Here is a 17,269-nt window from a genome sequence, read left to right as displayed (position 1 = left end):
GAGCCTGGTTTAAGATAGTGATGCAATATTCTTAGATCCCTATTGTTTGGCTAAGTAATTTGCAAAACAGGAGAATGTTTTAAGCCAGCCAGCCATACAATTTTGTTAACCAGATGCTCTTCAGTGCAGCTGTCCCATTCACTACCAGGGACAGGACTTTGGTTATTCGGCCTTGATAGATATTCTGTAAAGTTTAGTTATTTTAAGAATCAGAATTTGTGCAGCTTTTGTAGAACATAGTGCGGTAGGCAAAAATAAGTGCTGAAGACATATGTAAAACTCTTTATTTTCTAGATGCAAAAGTTAACTTTCTCTGCTTATCCATGCCATGCTCCAGAATATGGCTCTGACGTCAATATTTGGGTTATTTCCGCAAGCAAAACAGTAAAGCCCACAATGTTCCTGACTGGTTGTAGCTTTTCTAAATAGAAGGGAGTGTTCACTGAAACATGGTAATTAAAGTGTGTGTGTGTGTAGAAGCAGAGGTATTCATGTCAGTACAGAGGTTGCCTGAAGAAACATCTTCTAATTCAGGCCTTGGTTACTACATATTTTATTAATGCTATTCACTAAACAATGTCTGAGGACTTGCCTGCACTAGAAAACTTGGGTTTTAAGTGAAGTTAAAATCCTAACCGTTTCCTTTCTCTTAGCGTGGATATGTATGTAAAATATATGTGTAAGATTGTTTTTTAATTAAGGGAGCCACATAAACTCCATCACTAAAAATTACCTTTTCCCCAGGAAAACCAGGCTATCTTTAGAGTTTTCAGTCAGATATTTAGAAAGTCCTTCTCCTAATCAAACAGTTCATTTCCAAAAACTTTGCAGCACAGCTGAGCAATGAGGTATTTAGATTCACTGACTGCTGAAAAGAACATTCTATAGTTTGCTGTATAAATTGCTAGCAATAAATCCCTCATCCAACACAAAGTATACATGTGATCCATATATTGCTTTCATAAACAGCAACAGCGTACAGCTCACATGACACAGAAAATTATTTTAAAACTCTGTTGTTTGCTCTGCAAGCTGCTGCCTTAACAAAGACATTAATGGAATCAATGGTGGGAAATGTGCCTACAGCTGGAAACGATGCTCCTGAGCTGATTACCTGTCAGGTGCCAAATGCCTGGTTTGGAAAATCACAGAGGAGATTATACAAATGAAACCCAAAGTCAGTTCTAGTGCATGCTGAAGGTTTTGGAAACCATTAATATGGATCAGCTAGGGGACCAAAGACTGCTAAATTGGGTAAAGAGCTTACTGAAGTGGAAATTGCAGATAGTAATTGCAAACTGATCCTGAGGGAAATCCCCTGGCTGGAATGGATTCCTGATTGAATTTCATAAGCTTTTTTTGGGTTTGTTTTTTTCATTCCAGCTTTATTTCTGTCCACTTTCCCATCCTCCCCTCTTGTTGGAGGAAGTGTAATTTTATGGTATTGAAATCAATGTGTTGTCAGGCTCCAAGAGGGCTCCTAGAGTAGGCCAGCTTCATTGCTCAGTTTGGACCCTAAACTCCTGGCTGTAAGACAGCATTGAGGAGTAAACAAGCCACACCAGCTCAGCCAGAAGAATGTGGCCCATTCATAAGAGATGCAGAGCCTGCAAAATGAGATGGATCGGTTTTCCTAAAGTCAGAAACTTCACTCCATATAAAGATCTCTTACTTTCCACACTGGAGATTTTGGGCAACAGTGAAGAGAAGAGCCTACAGCTCTTGCCAGTGGACACTCCAGTGCTATGGCTCTGCTCTGGCGCAGAGATTTGTATGAGCTTTGGGACAAAGAGATTAAGGGAAAGACCCCCAAAAGACTCCATAAATTCTGAAGTCAAACTTTGTCTTCATGATGTGGAGATAACATCCCAAAAAGCTTTTTCAAGCTGTAGGCCTCCTCATCATGGTTATGGGTGCCATAAAGACACTAGTCGTCCAGGGCTTGAGGTTTCCTACTGCTTGACAGTAATAGCCAAAGCAGTCCCAGGCACCAAGCCTCAGGAATGGAAAGATCAGCACTCAACACACCATTAATTGTGTTCAGGAAAAAAAGCATGCACAGATATGCCAGAGGAGCAGAGAAATGGTCACTCATCACACACAGGGCTACCAAACATGCCAGTTTTCCTGGACCTACCTAGTGGGAAGAGAGAGCTGATTTTTGTCTGGGATTTCCAGAGGCACAACCCCCCAGCAGGCACCATAGCTGTGACTGGGTCGCTGTATGACCTGAGGTCCTGGGCAAACAGCCATTTGGACCTCCATGGGCCAGCATGTCTGGGAATAGTTACAGATCTGGTAGACACACTGTCTTCAAAGGGTCTGAGATCTTCAAACATACAAGGACAAGAGGAAATTATGATGATGGTAGGTAGGAAGAAATTGAAGAAAAGGTGTTATGGGCTTCAGACACATTTCAGGACAGATGTGCTCCTAAAGATTGGTCTGATGGGATTAGTCCAGATCAATGAACTGCTCAGAACAAGTGGATTCCCTTCGATTGTGCTCGTGCAGGCTTCCTTCTTGAGAAAACCAGGCCTTGGGGAAGGAGAGACTGGTATGCACCCAGGCCCTGCTCCAAGCTTGGCCACTGTGAGCTTCTGGACATGGGTATTGCCAGTTTTACTGTTTAGGCATACTGTGGAAAGCATGCACAGGTTATGTTGACCTGGTTTCTTTTATGTACAACATTTGAAAAACTTTATTGAATAAAAGTGTTAGGGAACAGAATTCAGTGTTCAGGCCAGTCTCTTAGAGAAAACCTGCAGTGTTACAGCTGTGTATGTTAAACAACTTTTCAATGCTTGCCACCTTCTAATTTATTTCAACTGAAGATTGCTCTAATTGTCTCTCTGTATTTTACAGCTGAGAGTTTACGCCCAGCCACTGCAAATACACACAGCAGAATATGCAGCAAATGTAACAAAAATTGTATTCGACTTCTTTGAAGAGTACTTTAATTTGAGCTATTCTCTTCCAAAACTAGGTAATTATTCATACTTTTATTTTTCATACTGTTAATTCACTGTCATGGTCATGTTTCTCCTACAGGTCTCTGTGCTTTGGTGGAAAACAGCATGAAAGCATTTGGTTGCTAACTGCTGATATGATGTCAGGATGTTTTAAAACTGTACCCATGTAGTTCAAGATGTTCTTAAATGTCATGATGGCAGGGTTGGTCTCAGTAACAGTTTAGTTACCAGTTCTCACAGTACAGTTTGCTGAACTGAAGCACTGGTCCTGGCATGGTTATTTTAAAGTGTCCTGTGGAAAATCAGGGGAAGCATTCGTGTCATCAGCAAAGGAACATCATGAGCTAAAATAGAGCCAGAAGAAGTTTGAGAAAAATATGTACCACTTCCATGGGAACTTCTGGACAAAAGTCAGCAGTGAGATAAGTGAAGATGTAAACTGCCAAAGAGTATGTCACACTATTTATTAACCTTAGTGCAAAGTGGGTGTGCATCCACTTCTTAGAAAGATGAACGTGGTCCAGCATATAATTTGTAGTTTCTACTGCTGGTCTAAATAAAGACCCAGAGCTAAACAAGAGTGGGCACACTATCAAATTTTACCCATGGTTACAAAACAAGCAAAGAAAAAGTAATGCAGTTGGGCATCCTTTAACTTGGGCTATCTGGACTCTGGATCTGATTTGTGCAGTTTGAACTAACAAAGTTGGGAATGTAAACAGAGTTTTGGAAATGCCCCCTCCTATGACCTCCAAAGAGGTAATTCAGTTAGGTTCATGAACTTAAAAGGATGGAAAAATACTAACTACAAACAAGTTAAGGCAATGTAATGGGAAAAAAAAAAAAACCCCAAAACTTTGAAGAAGATTAACAATTCTATGCAGACCTTTTATTGTCTATTCATACATGTACCTATTAGGCTAACCTGTATTACAGATTTTTACCTCCTCCTTTCAAAACATCATCTGAGTTTACTGTAAATATCTGTTTGCATTCAATGACAACTGAATTAGGGAAACCAGTACAATATGTTGTTCTTTTGCACACTGGTCCCCAGTAATAACTAGGACTATATCTCAGCTATGCTTCATATTCAAACTTTCATTTCCATAAAAGCCTGATGACTTTGCCATGTCTGTGTATGGATAGGGGCCTGTCTGCACTACAGGGTAGACTGGTAACCACCAGGTCAGCAGTATCAGAGGATAGATGCTCTTGTAGATTTTACACTGTTTTTCTCAGAATGTTGATTTGTTGGATCACAAATCTTGACTTACTATGTTGTTTCTTCAGTATTAGAAGTCATCTAGATCAAACCTGATGAATCAAATACATCTCTGCATAATGTTTTATTTAAATATTGTATTTCACATTGATTTACGGCTTCTGGCATTGCCATTCTCCTTGTGATCCTCCTTTTGACTGTCAGTGAAGCCCTTGCCAGACTATCAGCTTTGATTCTGTAATCAAGTTGTTTAAATTAAAATAAGTAATTCCTATCTTCTCTTAGGGTGGAGAGAAGGTTGTTTGTTCTACTCAGTTTTAAATCCATCTGTACTTTTTCACTAACCCACATAGAACCGCTGTGGTCATTATTTGCAGAAGAAAATGCCAGTCCAATTGAGTCCGCAATTCTCATTTAAACCTGTATTGATTACTGACCATAAATGAGTGACCCCCACAAATTGCCAGGACTAGAAGCAGATGTTGTTCACTGCATGGAGGATTTACTTCAGTTAACATGTCAATAAATATTTTTAATACAACAGTATGACAAACAATGACATGCCTCATTATGCTACAGATAGTTTCAGGAGGTTTACTGCCTACAGCACATCCCCAGACAATACTATTAATTTCTGGAGCCAAAATTAAGTAATGTGTGATACGCACACTCCCAGGAGGTGACATAGCATCACCTCGCAGGACAGATCCTCAGCTAGTGCAACGGATCCTAGCTCTATTAATCCCAGCAGAGCCAGCGTGCTTGCTATCAGCTGCTGCAGGCCAGTTCCCTGCTTCTTAAAGACAGGTTATAGACTGCAGTCCACAGCAATTGTGGTCCACAACCACAAATGGCAAGCAAAACAGGCTGTGAATACACAGAATGAGAACAAGCTAAGTGGCTTAAAGGATACAGTGGTAATTATATTCTCTTTCTTTCAATGTAGACAAAATAGCTATTCCAGATTTCGGGACAGGTGCTATGGAGAACTGGGGGCTGATCACATACAGAGAAACAAACCTACTGTATGATCCCAATGAGTCAGCCACTTCCAACAAACAGAGAGTAGCTGCTGTGATAGCCCATGAGCTCGTTCATCAGGTATGTTTTAGGACACGATTAATTTTTACAGTGCTTCAAATGTGTAGTCACAACATTTTAATCTTGAAAATACTGTCATTAACTCCATCTCAGGATCTTCTCCATGTGCTCACAATTTGATTGCAAAATACTATGCTAAACCAATTCCCCATTAGAGCTTTAAAGTACCATAACTACTGCCTTTGAATATTTCTCAGGAAGCTAGATGCTTGGGTCCAGACTGTGAGCCAGCTTATGAAAATCTGTCTGAAATGTCTTAAAGGAACTAATTTGCATGTGCAGATGTCTCTTTTGGACAAGCAAATAAGGACAACTATATACCGTGGAGGCTGTCTGAAAACATATCCTTACAAGCACAAATCATCAAAGCAAGAGGAAGAAACTAAAAATATTTTCAGTGGCACATGAATCATTAGCAATCTCCCCAGTAATATGTAATTTTATAATAAAACTGATGTTTTAACACAAGGCGAGGCCTAAATTCCTATTTAAACCCCAGAATTATGATAATTTTCATCTGGCAACAGGAAGAAAAGTGAACAAATGAATGTTCTATGTGGAGATGTGAGATACTGAAACATACATTTACCATTTAGCTAATACTGTATCTTTCAATGTTTATAATTGTAGTGGTTTGGAAATATTGTGACCATGGACTGGTGGGATGACTTGTGGTTAAATGAAGGATTTGCCAGTTATTTTGAGTTCCTGGGAGTAAATGCTGCAGAACCAGATTGGCAAATGGTAATTATTTCTGTCTTGGGGAGGGTTGGTGGGGCTGGGGGGAGCATTTTGAAAGGCAGTAAAAATTGGACAAGGACAATGAAGACTTAAAGTATGTTTATAGAAAAATAACATAGTGCAGTGCAACATAAAGAAAAAGTTGCTTTAAGCTTTTCCACCTACCTATGTTATGGTCTGAAACTACTCAAAGTAAACTTTGTGAAGTTTTAGTCTGCAGGGAAGAGTAATTTTTTTTAACAAGTCAGTCAAGTGTTTTTTATTATTATGGCAAATAATACGTAGCTGGATTCTGGAAAGAGGCTGTAAGATGGAGATTCCCTCTTATTTATTTAGTTGGGCTGCAGTGTCTTATCAAGGGCTGTAGTGTCTTATCAACGACTTGTCAGGTTCGTTATCTGACCTGGTGAGGGTTGGGAACCTGGGCCTGTCTTCTCCACAGTTTGGGCTATTTGTCAAGGAAAATATCAGATCCGCTATTCAGCTGCTGCCAGCATTTTAAGTGTCATTTCAAATGCTCCAACTCAGACAACCTCTACTCTGCACAGCACAAAAATAAGTAGTGATAGTGGATGGCCCACAGCACTAACTGTGCAGCAAAACCAACTCACAGCCACTTTAAGGGAGTTGCAGACAAAGAGAGTAGCCTTAAATATGCATTTTACTCTAAGGAATGATAACAGTCTGTGAATAAAGGGGGGTTTCTTGCTCTCTTCTTCCTCTCCTCCCAAACAGATGTGATGGTGTATAGTATGCATGTTTTCCCCAGCTGTCCAGGTGTAATGAGATTCTGGCTACTAGAAAATATATAACATATGCCAGTGGAAGGAAGCAGGGTAGGCTTTGCATAGGTTGAGCCCATTGTCAAAATCTACTAGCCCCTGAGCCTAGTGACTTTAGAAGCAGACAGTGCCTACTTGGTGCTTCCCCTGCCTCCCTCCCTGCTCCCCATAAATATCTCTTCTCATCCGTGTTACGTGAGGCTGAGAACAAAATCATTCCTGGGTCACTTGTTTTACACTTTGAAGTAGAGGATCTGTTGTGCTAGCTATGTAAGAAAAATTTTAATTCTGAGCCTAAAATTTAAAAGACCTTTTGGTATCTAGACACCATGTTCATTTAAGATCTAGAGCCATTTCCATGTTGCCATTCTAGTGAGTATTAGAAGAGGAAAACTAAATAGAAATTTAGTCTTTTTGGTCAATATTGATTAGGAAGTAACGGGATTTTGACTGCAGGCCACTTAATCTTTTAAAAAAATTATAATTACTTTAAAAAAATTATAAACCTTGGTGAACCTGCCTCCTTCCTCCCTCCTTCCCTTCCTCCCCAGCTCCTCTTTTTGCAAGAGGAGCCCATAATGCTTTGCAGATATTGTCAGCTGTTGAAATTGGTAATACAGGCCTCTTTTTTTGCCTACTGTGGGGGGTTGTGTTATCATACACACAGGAAAGCAGGATTTGCAAAAGGCAATTTATCTTAGTTAAGGAAAAAATATGTCCCTCCCCTCTCAGACATAAAGTAAGAGTTTGAAAGTCCTTCTTTAGAGGAGGTGAAATTTCATTCCATTTCCAACTGCCTCCCCCTAGAGAAGCTGCAGTTCAAGCTACTTATTTTGTGAAATTAGGCATATAGTCCTGCCTTTGTTTCTATTCTAACATCTTCTCTTTCGCAGCTCGAACAGGTTTTAATTGATGATGTGCTTCCTGTCATGAAGGATGACTCTTTGCTCTCTTCCCACCCAATTGTGGTCAATGTGTCATCTCCAGCTGAAATCACCTCTGTGTTTGACGGGATATCCTACAGTAAGGTAGGATATCCTCCTGTTGTGACTTTGGATGCAAAGAAAGTGGAGGCTTGGGAGAGGAGATAAAAGTCAGGGGAGCTCGTAATCATAACTCCTAACCCACTTGGGCTGTGTCTGTGCAGACCTTTTTTCTGGGACATTCCCGACTGTTGTCTGTTATGATTCAGTCAAAAGCAACTGTGAGAGGAGCAGTGCAGCCAGGGTCTCAGTCTGCCACTGTGCACCACGCAAACCTGGTCACAGCATGCAGAGGTGCAGGGAAATCACAGTGTCAGCAGCTTCTGCCACTAAAGTTGTTGGTTTTAAAATTATCCTAACCCAAATACTAAGCACATCTCTCTCCCATCACCTCATGTGCTGATGCAGCCCAGTTATGTCAAGCATCATAATCTAAATCAAGGCCAGATGATGCAAGGGCAGATGTCTAGGTGTCCTCTCTCACTTCCCCATCACACCTTCGGGGCAGTACAACTTCTATTTTGAGAGAGCAAGGCAGGGAACCAATCAGTGAAAACAGGAAAGTAACTTTCTGTCTCAAGTTGCTCACAGTATCCCAGCCACCCAAGAAGCCATAGCAAAGATGGTCTACACCAGTCTCTAGGGCATTGGCCTTAAACTGGGAGATAAGTTAGCTCCACATTTCACTGAGAGTTGTGGAGCTCAGGACTGACTTGGAGTACAGTAGTCTGTAGCCCAGGAAGTGGTAAAGGACACACCATTAGGTATTTGACAAGTTTTTGCCCATCCTGGGACTGTCCCTGTCAGTGGTGGTGGGGACCTGTGCCTATAAAGGCTCTCTCAGAAGCCAGCTGGAACTGACTGGAAGAATACCCTGGGTCTTTCTGAGCAGCAAGACATGAGGATGCTGGTGCCGTCCAACTGCTGTTGCGACCAGGGTGCACAGAGGCCTCCCTGAGCCCACAGCCTCTGGTAGCTGTGTGGGGCAGCAGCCAGGAGCTCAGCCCTTGTGGAAAAGTGCTTTGAGGTCCAGAGCACTGGAGAGGCCAGCAGCCATGCTGAGGGTCAACACTTTGATGTGGTCAGCAGGATCCAGGCTAGGAAGCTGAAGCTGGCTTGTCTCCCTCCATATCAGATATAGCCAAAGCCATTTTGTCCTTAGAGAACCCTTAGACACGGAACAAAGCAGGTCTCCCCCAGACTCCCTGGTATCTAACCAGGGAGTCCCTTGACTCAAGCGCTGCCCTGACAACCCTGTTGCTTCTAGTTATTTTTTTCAGTGCATTAACAGACAAATCTGAAGAAGCACAGGAGGAAACACCCCTGTCCCTCTTCCCTCTCACCACCACATATGCCACCAAGGTGAGGAAGGAGCTGGGACTCTGCTCACTCTCTCCTCAACCAGCCATCTCCCGTGACCCTGTGTTGACAGCTTCTTGTATGACTCTGTCAGTGTTTCCTCTCTGATGCCATAACAAGTTTCCACTGAGCACACAAAATCCACCATTATTAAATCCTGTTTGTTGCTTTCCCTCCAAGCTCCCATTATCAGCTAAACACAAAGTATGTATTGCATTGACTTTAGCTTTAGCTGTGCAAGAGTCTGTAGCTGTAGATATTACTTTTATTAGCTAGACTTGATCCATCCATTTCCATCAGTTTTCTGTTTTCAATTGTTAAATCCTCTATCCAACAATACAACCAGTATTTATTGCATCATAAATGCCTCACAGTCAAATCATAAACCATGTGAAAACCTGCATTGTGTAACACCGTTCTTAAATCAAACTAACAAAAGTCAAGAAACATACAGAGCTAAATGAAATACTCTGCACCAAAATGCATTTTAGTGGTGAGCTAAGCAAGAGACATACTTCTGCATGGTCTGAAAAAACAATGGAGAAAAAAAATCCTAGCTTTTAGTCATCTCTTTGTGCCTACATAATTGCTACATGGACTTATTTTTTTTTAAGTGAAAACACTTGAGGACTCATGCATTGTTTGGGAACAGTCTGCTTGGGATATAATTTGGCTTGGGATATAATTTGGATTGAATGAGAAAGTCTTCACGTAGATTTAGCTCAAATTACTGTTGATATTTATATATAAATGCGTGACAAAATTAACTTGTTTCTTTTTGGCTTTATTTTGGCTTCTCTTTTGCATTTTTCTTATAAAAACAATCTCCTCATGATAATATTCATCACTAAACAAATAAAGCATAATTTGGAATGTTCTCTGTTAGTTTTACCAAAGCAATTACAGGGTTTCTGCAATCCTAAAACTCTAATGGTTAGGTCTAAAGCCTAAGGGTCTGTGGAGTCATTGCATTGTATTCTGTAAGGGAAACTCTAACTGCTGTATGATTGGCATGGCATTATGCACCTAGGAGAGCTGTATTAGAGTAGAGCTGGTGACTGCACAATTAATGTATATAATTCTTTTAATCTGCTCTTAAAAAGTAATTGCATCTCACCTCTTTTCCAGTTTAATCTTCTCTCCTAGTTTGAAAGATTCTATTAAAGTAACAATGAGATTTTTTTGTCTTTGGAGTTCAAATATTGATTACCTTTTCAGAAAACAGATACTTAAATAATTTCTGCTAGAAGTTTGGTCTTGGACCCCCACATTTTTGGAACCTCCCAGCTAAAGAAGTTTGGGATTAAACATTCCATATTTCTGCCACATACAGTCTTGTCATATACTTGGCAATTACTACACCTCCCTAGGAGAAGTTATGTGGGTGTTGTTAAAAGGCTCCCCCTCACATCCCCATCAGACAAGGTCAGCTATTCAAATCAAGGTCACTTTCCTGAACTTCCCCAACAGCTGAAAGAAAGGAAAGTTATTAAAACACTTGAGTTCCTATAACCAGTTATAACCAGTTGTTAGGATGAGTTTTTCTCAAACACACTCCATCACAGACTATAGAGGAATGACAAGACTAGGGGGAAGAGACTGAAAAGCAGTAGTAGAAGATGCAAGGGGCTAACTGTACATTGCAATTTAAAGCAAAAGAAATCGCTGCTGTTCCCAAATGCATGCACAAGTGCATATTTCTACTCTGGCTTTTAATATAAATGGGAGGGGATGGTCTATGAGAGGTGATATCAGATAAGAAGTGGCTGATAGACAAAGTTGAGGAGCTGAGGTACCCTAGTACATACACGTGGCCTTACAATTACCATTAATCATAAGCAGCCTTATGATTGCCACTAATGGAAATCTGTTCTAAATTTTACTGAATTGCTTTTGAACATATTTCACTGTAAACACATTAAATTACTGTATCAGAAAAGAGTTATCTGCTGACTATCTCAACTCTGCAACAATAGTCTGGAAAGCAGTTTGAGGCATATCTGTTCAAACAGTCCCTCTGCTGTGACTCGTGCAGTCAAGTTGTTATTCTCAGACACGTAAATAGGGGAGACAGGATTTACTGAGAATTCAGATAACATTCTTGTTTTCATGGGACAACTGGATTTTTAAACCATTCATAGCATTAGGCTCTCAGCTGCCCTTTGATTTAGTTCAGAAAATGAAAACATGCTAATCCTAGAACTGTATTTTGCATTTTAGATTGGGTTTGCACTGCTTTTGTTTTTCATCATTTTGTGCCCACTCTGTTCTTTGTTCCACATGACTCTTCTACTTCTCTCTCCTGTCTTCCCTTTGTTTCTTTCCTCTTTCAAGATCCTAATTGTTTTTTTCTGTGACACCCAAGTAAGTAACTTCTCTGATCCCAATTCTACCCTGCTTCAGAGGCCAAAGTTCTCACACCAGTCCTCAGCAAAGCTCATTCTGAACCTTGAGATGGCTTCCCCAACACATAAAGTCCCAGACTTGCAGCATTTTTAGAGTTCCCTACCTGTTGAGTGTTCAGCCAAAATCACTTCCTCTGTCAGGCTGTGCTGCTGGACAGGGCTAGTTCCCCAGCTGCCCTCACCCCTGTGCTGTTCAAAGTGAAACAGGGACCCCCGGTCACACAAATTGGTAGAGTAGCAGGACAGTAACCCCCAGCAGCGGGGCTTGGGCGCCCTTCCACTGGCACAGCTGAACTTGGAAACGGGCATCTGGTCACAGCCAAAAACCAACTGTCACATCTAGAATTAAGCTCTGGCAGGCAGGCATGCTGTGACATGAAGGAATTAGAAAAACCACTTCCTTAGTCAGATGGATGGTTTCTATTTTTGCCTAATAAAATATTCATTCTCATGTTGCTTTTTAGATTAATGGAAATCCAGTGTTAGAGCAGTGTAGAATGACCTTCTCCCCTTTCCCTTTGTCCTCAGGGTGCATCGATCCTCAGAATGCTTCGAGACTGGATTACACCAGACCTCTTCCAGAAAGGCTGTCAGGTAAGCGTGGCACCGAACAGGTGAGAAATGCAGCCCATCCTTGTGTTACAGTAGCAAAGCCATTGTTCAAAAAGTGAATATCAGAGATCCTGGTACTAGTACCAAAAGTATTTAGTGCATTTCAGTACTGAGTGGACAACATCATGGGGAAGAAGTTCCACGCTCCCACAGAATCAGGAATGTGAACTGCACTAAGATTTGATAGCCTGCCAGTGAGGACCTAAATTCATGACAGTGTTTAGCCAAGAAACCTCTTCTACCCCACTGTTATCCTATTGTCAGCTAGGTTCCCCTCATTCAGCTGTAAAGTATGTCTGCAGCTTCATACAGCCACGATCCTCCAACCCACCCAAGCCTGCTATGCAGGGACACTCTTGCAGGCATAAGCTCATCTGTACCCTGATGCAGGGGCACCCAGCCCTAGAGAGCTGAGGTAATAGGGAGCAGAAAAGGGAGATATTGCACACTTCATAGTCCTTTCTCATGGAGGAAAAAATGTGATGCTACAAAATTATGGGAGAAAGGACCCCTCCCAGAAAGAGGAAGGTTATCTGCCCTTTCCTCTGAACCAACGTCTGTCGTCTCTGAAGAGTTACAGCCCAGGTTTACCACATTTGTTCTCACCTCCCTCCCTCCTGGAGAGCACATTTATGGGCTGCTACAAGACAGTTGTGTTTTCCTTTATTTTTCCTTTCATATATTCAATCAGGACAGTTCCACAAGATGGCAAAATACAGCCACCTTGTCCACAAGAGACTAATACTTTCCCTCTACTCAAAGCCTTCAAGAACATTAAAGTAGGTAGTGGTGGCTAACGGTGAAACAAACAGCACCATCTACCGACTAAACATCACGAGGATCCGGATAGCAGGGTAGGAAAGCACTCGCTAAGCAGCCAGGTAAAATAAAGGATAGGAATAGTGTTTAGGGGGTGCAAACACTTAGCTGAATACCATTATTCCTTGTAATAATCATTTTGATCACAACTTAGAGGTGACTAGACTTCCCTGCTTCCACCCCGAGTCCACAGCTAGTGAAATCTCCTGAAACAGCTTCCTCCTTCTAAGCAAGCTCTTACATTAAACATAAATTTGCAACAGGGTATGCTGGTGTCCATTCAAACAAAATCCAAAAACTCTTCAAGTACAAATTTATTTCGTACTAACAAGTCACAGTGGAAAATGCTGACTTTTAGTGTTACAGGATACGTTGGAAAGCAAAGGAACTTCATCAGCTGAATATTGATCCATTTAACCTCCTACTCATAATACTACCATCCACGCATAGATACTTTGTACAACTAATCTGTACTCTCTGTACTCTCTGTATCTCTGGACAACTGAATATGTGTATTGTTTTCATAGGCAAAGAAGAAAGACCTGGTAGTATTTTCACAGTCTTCTACCTCTCTCTAGGCATATTTGAAGAAACACCATTTCCAGAATGCCAAGACACAACAATTTTGGGAAGCTCTGGAAGCGGTATGTTTTGCAGCAACCCAAACCCTTGCTAATAAATGTTCCATATCTTACCCACTGATTTCAGTTTCCCAAACTTTTTATAGTCTGTAGCTCTTCTGTCAATCAGAGATCACAAGCTAAGCAGCCTCCCAGTATATTCCAACACATATTATTTCTAGCAAATATATATTATTTCCTCATTTTTTGGCATAAGACTGTGGGAGTGGAATAAGAAGCAAGAAAGGAGGCCTTGCTAACAAACAGCCTGCTACTGAAACATTCCCCCCGCAACTCAAACTCATTTCATGGGTGAAAACACCCCTCATCCACCACATACATACACCTCATACTCTCCCTTATCTCTAACCAGATTTAGCTGTTTGAAAGTTCTCAACAGTATCCATTCCCAAGTAATTTTGGTGTTTATCTCTGTCTCTGTCTTCTGAGTCCCAGTTGGGTCATTGTCTGTGCCACCGTTTTCTGATCTTTCCTTTTGCTTGAGACTGGGTTGTTTCTCTCCACCTATCTCATTACCCCCAAAAGCCCACCTGCATACTACCAGGTTCTTCCCCTGATGGTATTTCCTTTCCTTCCACCTCTGTGGACACCCACACAGCCCAAGTTGCACTTTTGTGTCTCCTTCAAAGTTCCTGTCTTCTCCTTGGTCCCAGACTTCTTCCTGCTCAACAGGATTTCTTCCTGCTTTGTCTCTCTGGTGCCCTGCATCTTCACATCATCTACCTCATCTGAAGAAGGAAACAATGACCCCAGCTCCCTTCCCTCACAAGTGGCATCCTGGGGAGGCAGTGGCAGCTTTCTCCAGCTCCAGTCACTAGGACAGAGGTTCACAGTCCACAGAATGGATCAAATTTTACATTAGTGCAGCTGCTGGTGGTTAATACTGGCTCCTCCTTCACTCTCAAAACAGGGCATACTGCAAAGAGACTTCTGGCTTTGAAAAGTTTCTTTATGTCCCTCTGTCCTGTTCAGTTATTTCCTCAAAAAAAATGGAGAGATCTTAGAGCATGCAAGGGGCCTCAAAGGTTCCTCAGTATTTCTTGTCCATGCTACTGGTCAGTCTCCTGCCCATATACTTCTAATTTCCTCTGTCCGTGCTCAAGTTTCCAGCTCATACTTTCTTTCAATGACAGGCACCATAAAAGGATTTAATGGAGTACTTTTTGCACTGAACCTGCTCTTTCCTCTGCCACTTTCTGCTCTTCTTTCTCTCAATATCAGAGATACTTTTTTTTTTTTAACTCTTTGGACTGAATTTGCTTTTTCACTGCAACCTTCTCCCATCATCCATAGGCAAGTAATAAACCTGTGAAGGAAGTCATGGACACATGGACTAGGCAGATGGGCTACCCTGTTTTGGAGATGGGAGATAATTCAGTGTTCACACAGAAACGTTTTCTCTTGGATCCCAATGCAAATGCTTCTCATCCTCCTTCTGATCTTGGGTAAGTTCCTGCTGTGAATGTCTATCCAAAGTAGGTGGAAATACTGTACAGGTACTCTCTTCAACTGACATACAGTAGGCAGTGTTATACCCATTCTTGCTAAACTTAATCTCAGGATTTGTTTTTAAAAAGAAACCAGCAGGAAGTTGGATACAAATATTTCAAATTTAGGCCAGCATCAGCCCTTTGTCTCAGAGTTTCTTTCTCCAACACAGCAGAGTAGAATTTGACAAGGTCTCTCAGAAAATCTTATGTCCACACACAGACAGCTCAAATGATTGCAAGTCACCTGTTGAACCACTGCAAATTATAGTCTGCCAGACTAAGGAAAACTGACACAAAATTGTCTCTGTCCAGAAATCAGATACCATGAACTAGGTATTGTATACCACAATATTTTATTCCTTTTCCCACATGGTATAGGATCTATAATACAACACAGGGTCTTCACATACAATACAGGGTCTTCTCTACATGTCTTAAAAACATGAGTTACTGTGAAATAACTAGTCATGTATAAATGTTATTAATCCTCATCAAGAGCTATTTTTTCCCTATTTAACTCAGGATGGTATTGCTTAATTTTACCTATCTAAAACGCAGTTATCTAGTCAAAGTTAGACATTTCAGGCTCTTACGTGACCAGACAGACAGCTGCATTCATCTACCCTATTCAAGATGGGGGGGTTTAATCTATAGGAGCATATTTGTTAATTAATAGATGACTGACCTGGGAGGAGATGAACCCTACATGTGGGTTGGTGAACCTGCACAGAAAAATGTCTCAGGTGCGCCATGGCATTAACCAGCTGAATAACTGTTCAGAACTGGCATTGTGTATATTCTTAGCCAGCCCCAATTTTGAGGCAAAATACAACTTTGCTACCATTTCAGTGAGAGAGATTCAAATCAACCCATATTAGGAAGCTTTCGTTCCCCAAACTAGCCCAATCAATTAAACCAGTAAAACTTGCCTGTACGAACCAGAACTAAATCTACCCAAATGCAATTTTCCATTAGCTTCTACTAGTTATTTTAATACAAAAAGCAAGAACAAGGAGAAAATGAAGAAACAGTTGTGGCCACTTTATTTCATTCTGATTAAAAAGAAAAAACTTGACCAATGAGAAGACCCATGGTATTGGCAGTTTAGGACAGGTATCAAAAGAGTTTGGATAATTACCTTTGTCTTTGAAACGTTGTATTTCTCCCAACATAAGCAGAAAAGTTTGCAGGCTTTTGAAGTAACGCTAGCCGCAAACAGCAGCACTGTGCCATCTGAAGGCTGGTATTACAGACTATTCAGGCAAAAATACTTCTTAGTGTTAAAAATTTTGACTTACTGCACTATGCTATGAGGTAGCAGAATCAGGAATCCTACTTTTGCTTGACTTCAAGACTTACGGTACATTGCCATTTGTCATTACTTGAGCAGAAATCCCAGCACTGCTCCTACTCTAACCTGTCAAGAAGTTGAGCTGTGCACTGCCCCTACTATTCCCAAAGTGAGAGGGGAATTTGTTTCTGAATATGTAGTTTTTATAAATTACTTCAAAATAAAATGCAGTAATGTAATGCTGACATTATCTATCCTGGGACAGACTTACTCTTTTATCTAGAAGTCAGTCCACTGAAACTCAATACCTACTCCTTCCACCCTCACAGATGGGGTTGAGGAAGCTCCTGAAGAGATCCTACCCCAGATGGGACTGGCCTATTTCATATCCAGGTGTGGGATTTTGATTTAAGCAGTGAAAACTCCAGGCCTTGTGTATGCTTTATTCTCTGAACACTGTAGGGATAGTCTCCTCAGCTGCCTGCTTGTTTCAAGCTTGTTTGGCTTGAAAGAGTCCTCTCCTGCATGCTGACACTCAAAAGAAATGGAAGTTCAAAAACCTGTGCTCTTAAAATAGCACTGCTGGGCAAATATGTAGCTACAGCATAGCATATCAGGAACACGTCCTCAATATGCACAGTTAACAGGACACAGCTCTTGTACCTTATGCTCAGGAAAAGTATTTATGTATGCAAGCTCAGGAACATATAAAGAAAACTAAATAAAATCCCCCCCCATTAAATGCATTTACAAAACCAGAGGGTTTTTTTTTTAAAAATCATCTTTTATGGGCTTTCTCTTGGGGAACCACAATACTGGGGCTTCTAGCCAAACAATAACCTCTCTAA

General features: G+C 41.1%; 1 protein-coding gene across 1 annotated transcript in view; it reads left to right on the top strand.

Annotated features, from left to right (window-relative positions):
* ENPEP (glutamyl aminopeptidase) overlaps nucleotides 1-17,269 on the top strand; it is a 37,099-nt gene that overhangs the window by 9,761 nt on the left and 10,069 nt on the right. Inside the window, exons 4-10 of the mRNA XM_069782788.1 lie at nucleotides 2,866-2,986; nucleotides 5,144-5,298; nucleotides 5,929-6,042; nucleotides 7,715-7,849; nucleotides 12,097-12,162; nucleotides 13,578-13,643; nucleotides 14,934-15,085. Of these exons, the coding sequence (XP_069638889.1) occupies nucleotides 2,866-2,986; nucleotides 5,144-5,298; nucleotides 5,929-6,042; nucleotides 7,715-7,849; nucleotides 12,097-12,162; nucleotides 13,578-13,643; nucleotides 14,934-15,085 (809 nt within the window). The remainder of the gene's footprint in view (nucleotides 1-2,865; nucleotides 2,987-5,143; nucleotides 5,299-5,928; nucleotides 6,043-7,714; nucleotides 7,850-12,096; nucleotides 12,163-13,577; nucleotides 13,644-14,933; nucleotides 15,086-17,269) is intronic.

Source organism: Haliaeetus albicilla, chromosome 1, assembly GCF_947461875.1.
Source record: "Haliaeetus albicilla chromosome 1, bHalAlb1.1, whole genome shotgun sequence".
Taxonomy (NCBI): domain Eukaryota; kingdom Metazoa; phylum Chordata; class Aves; order Accipitriformes; family Accipitridae; genus Haliaeetus; species Haliaeetus albicilla.
This window is presented reverse-complemented; position numbering and strand designations above follow the sequence as displayed.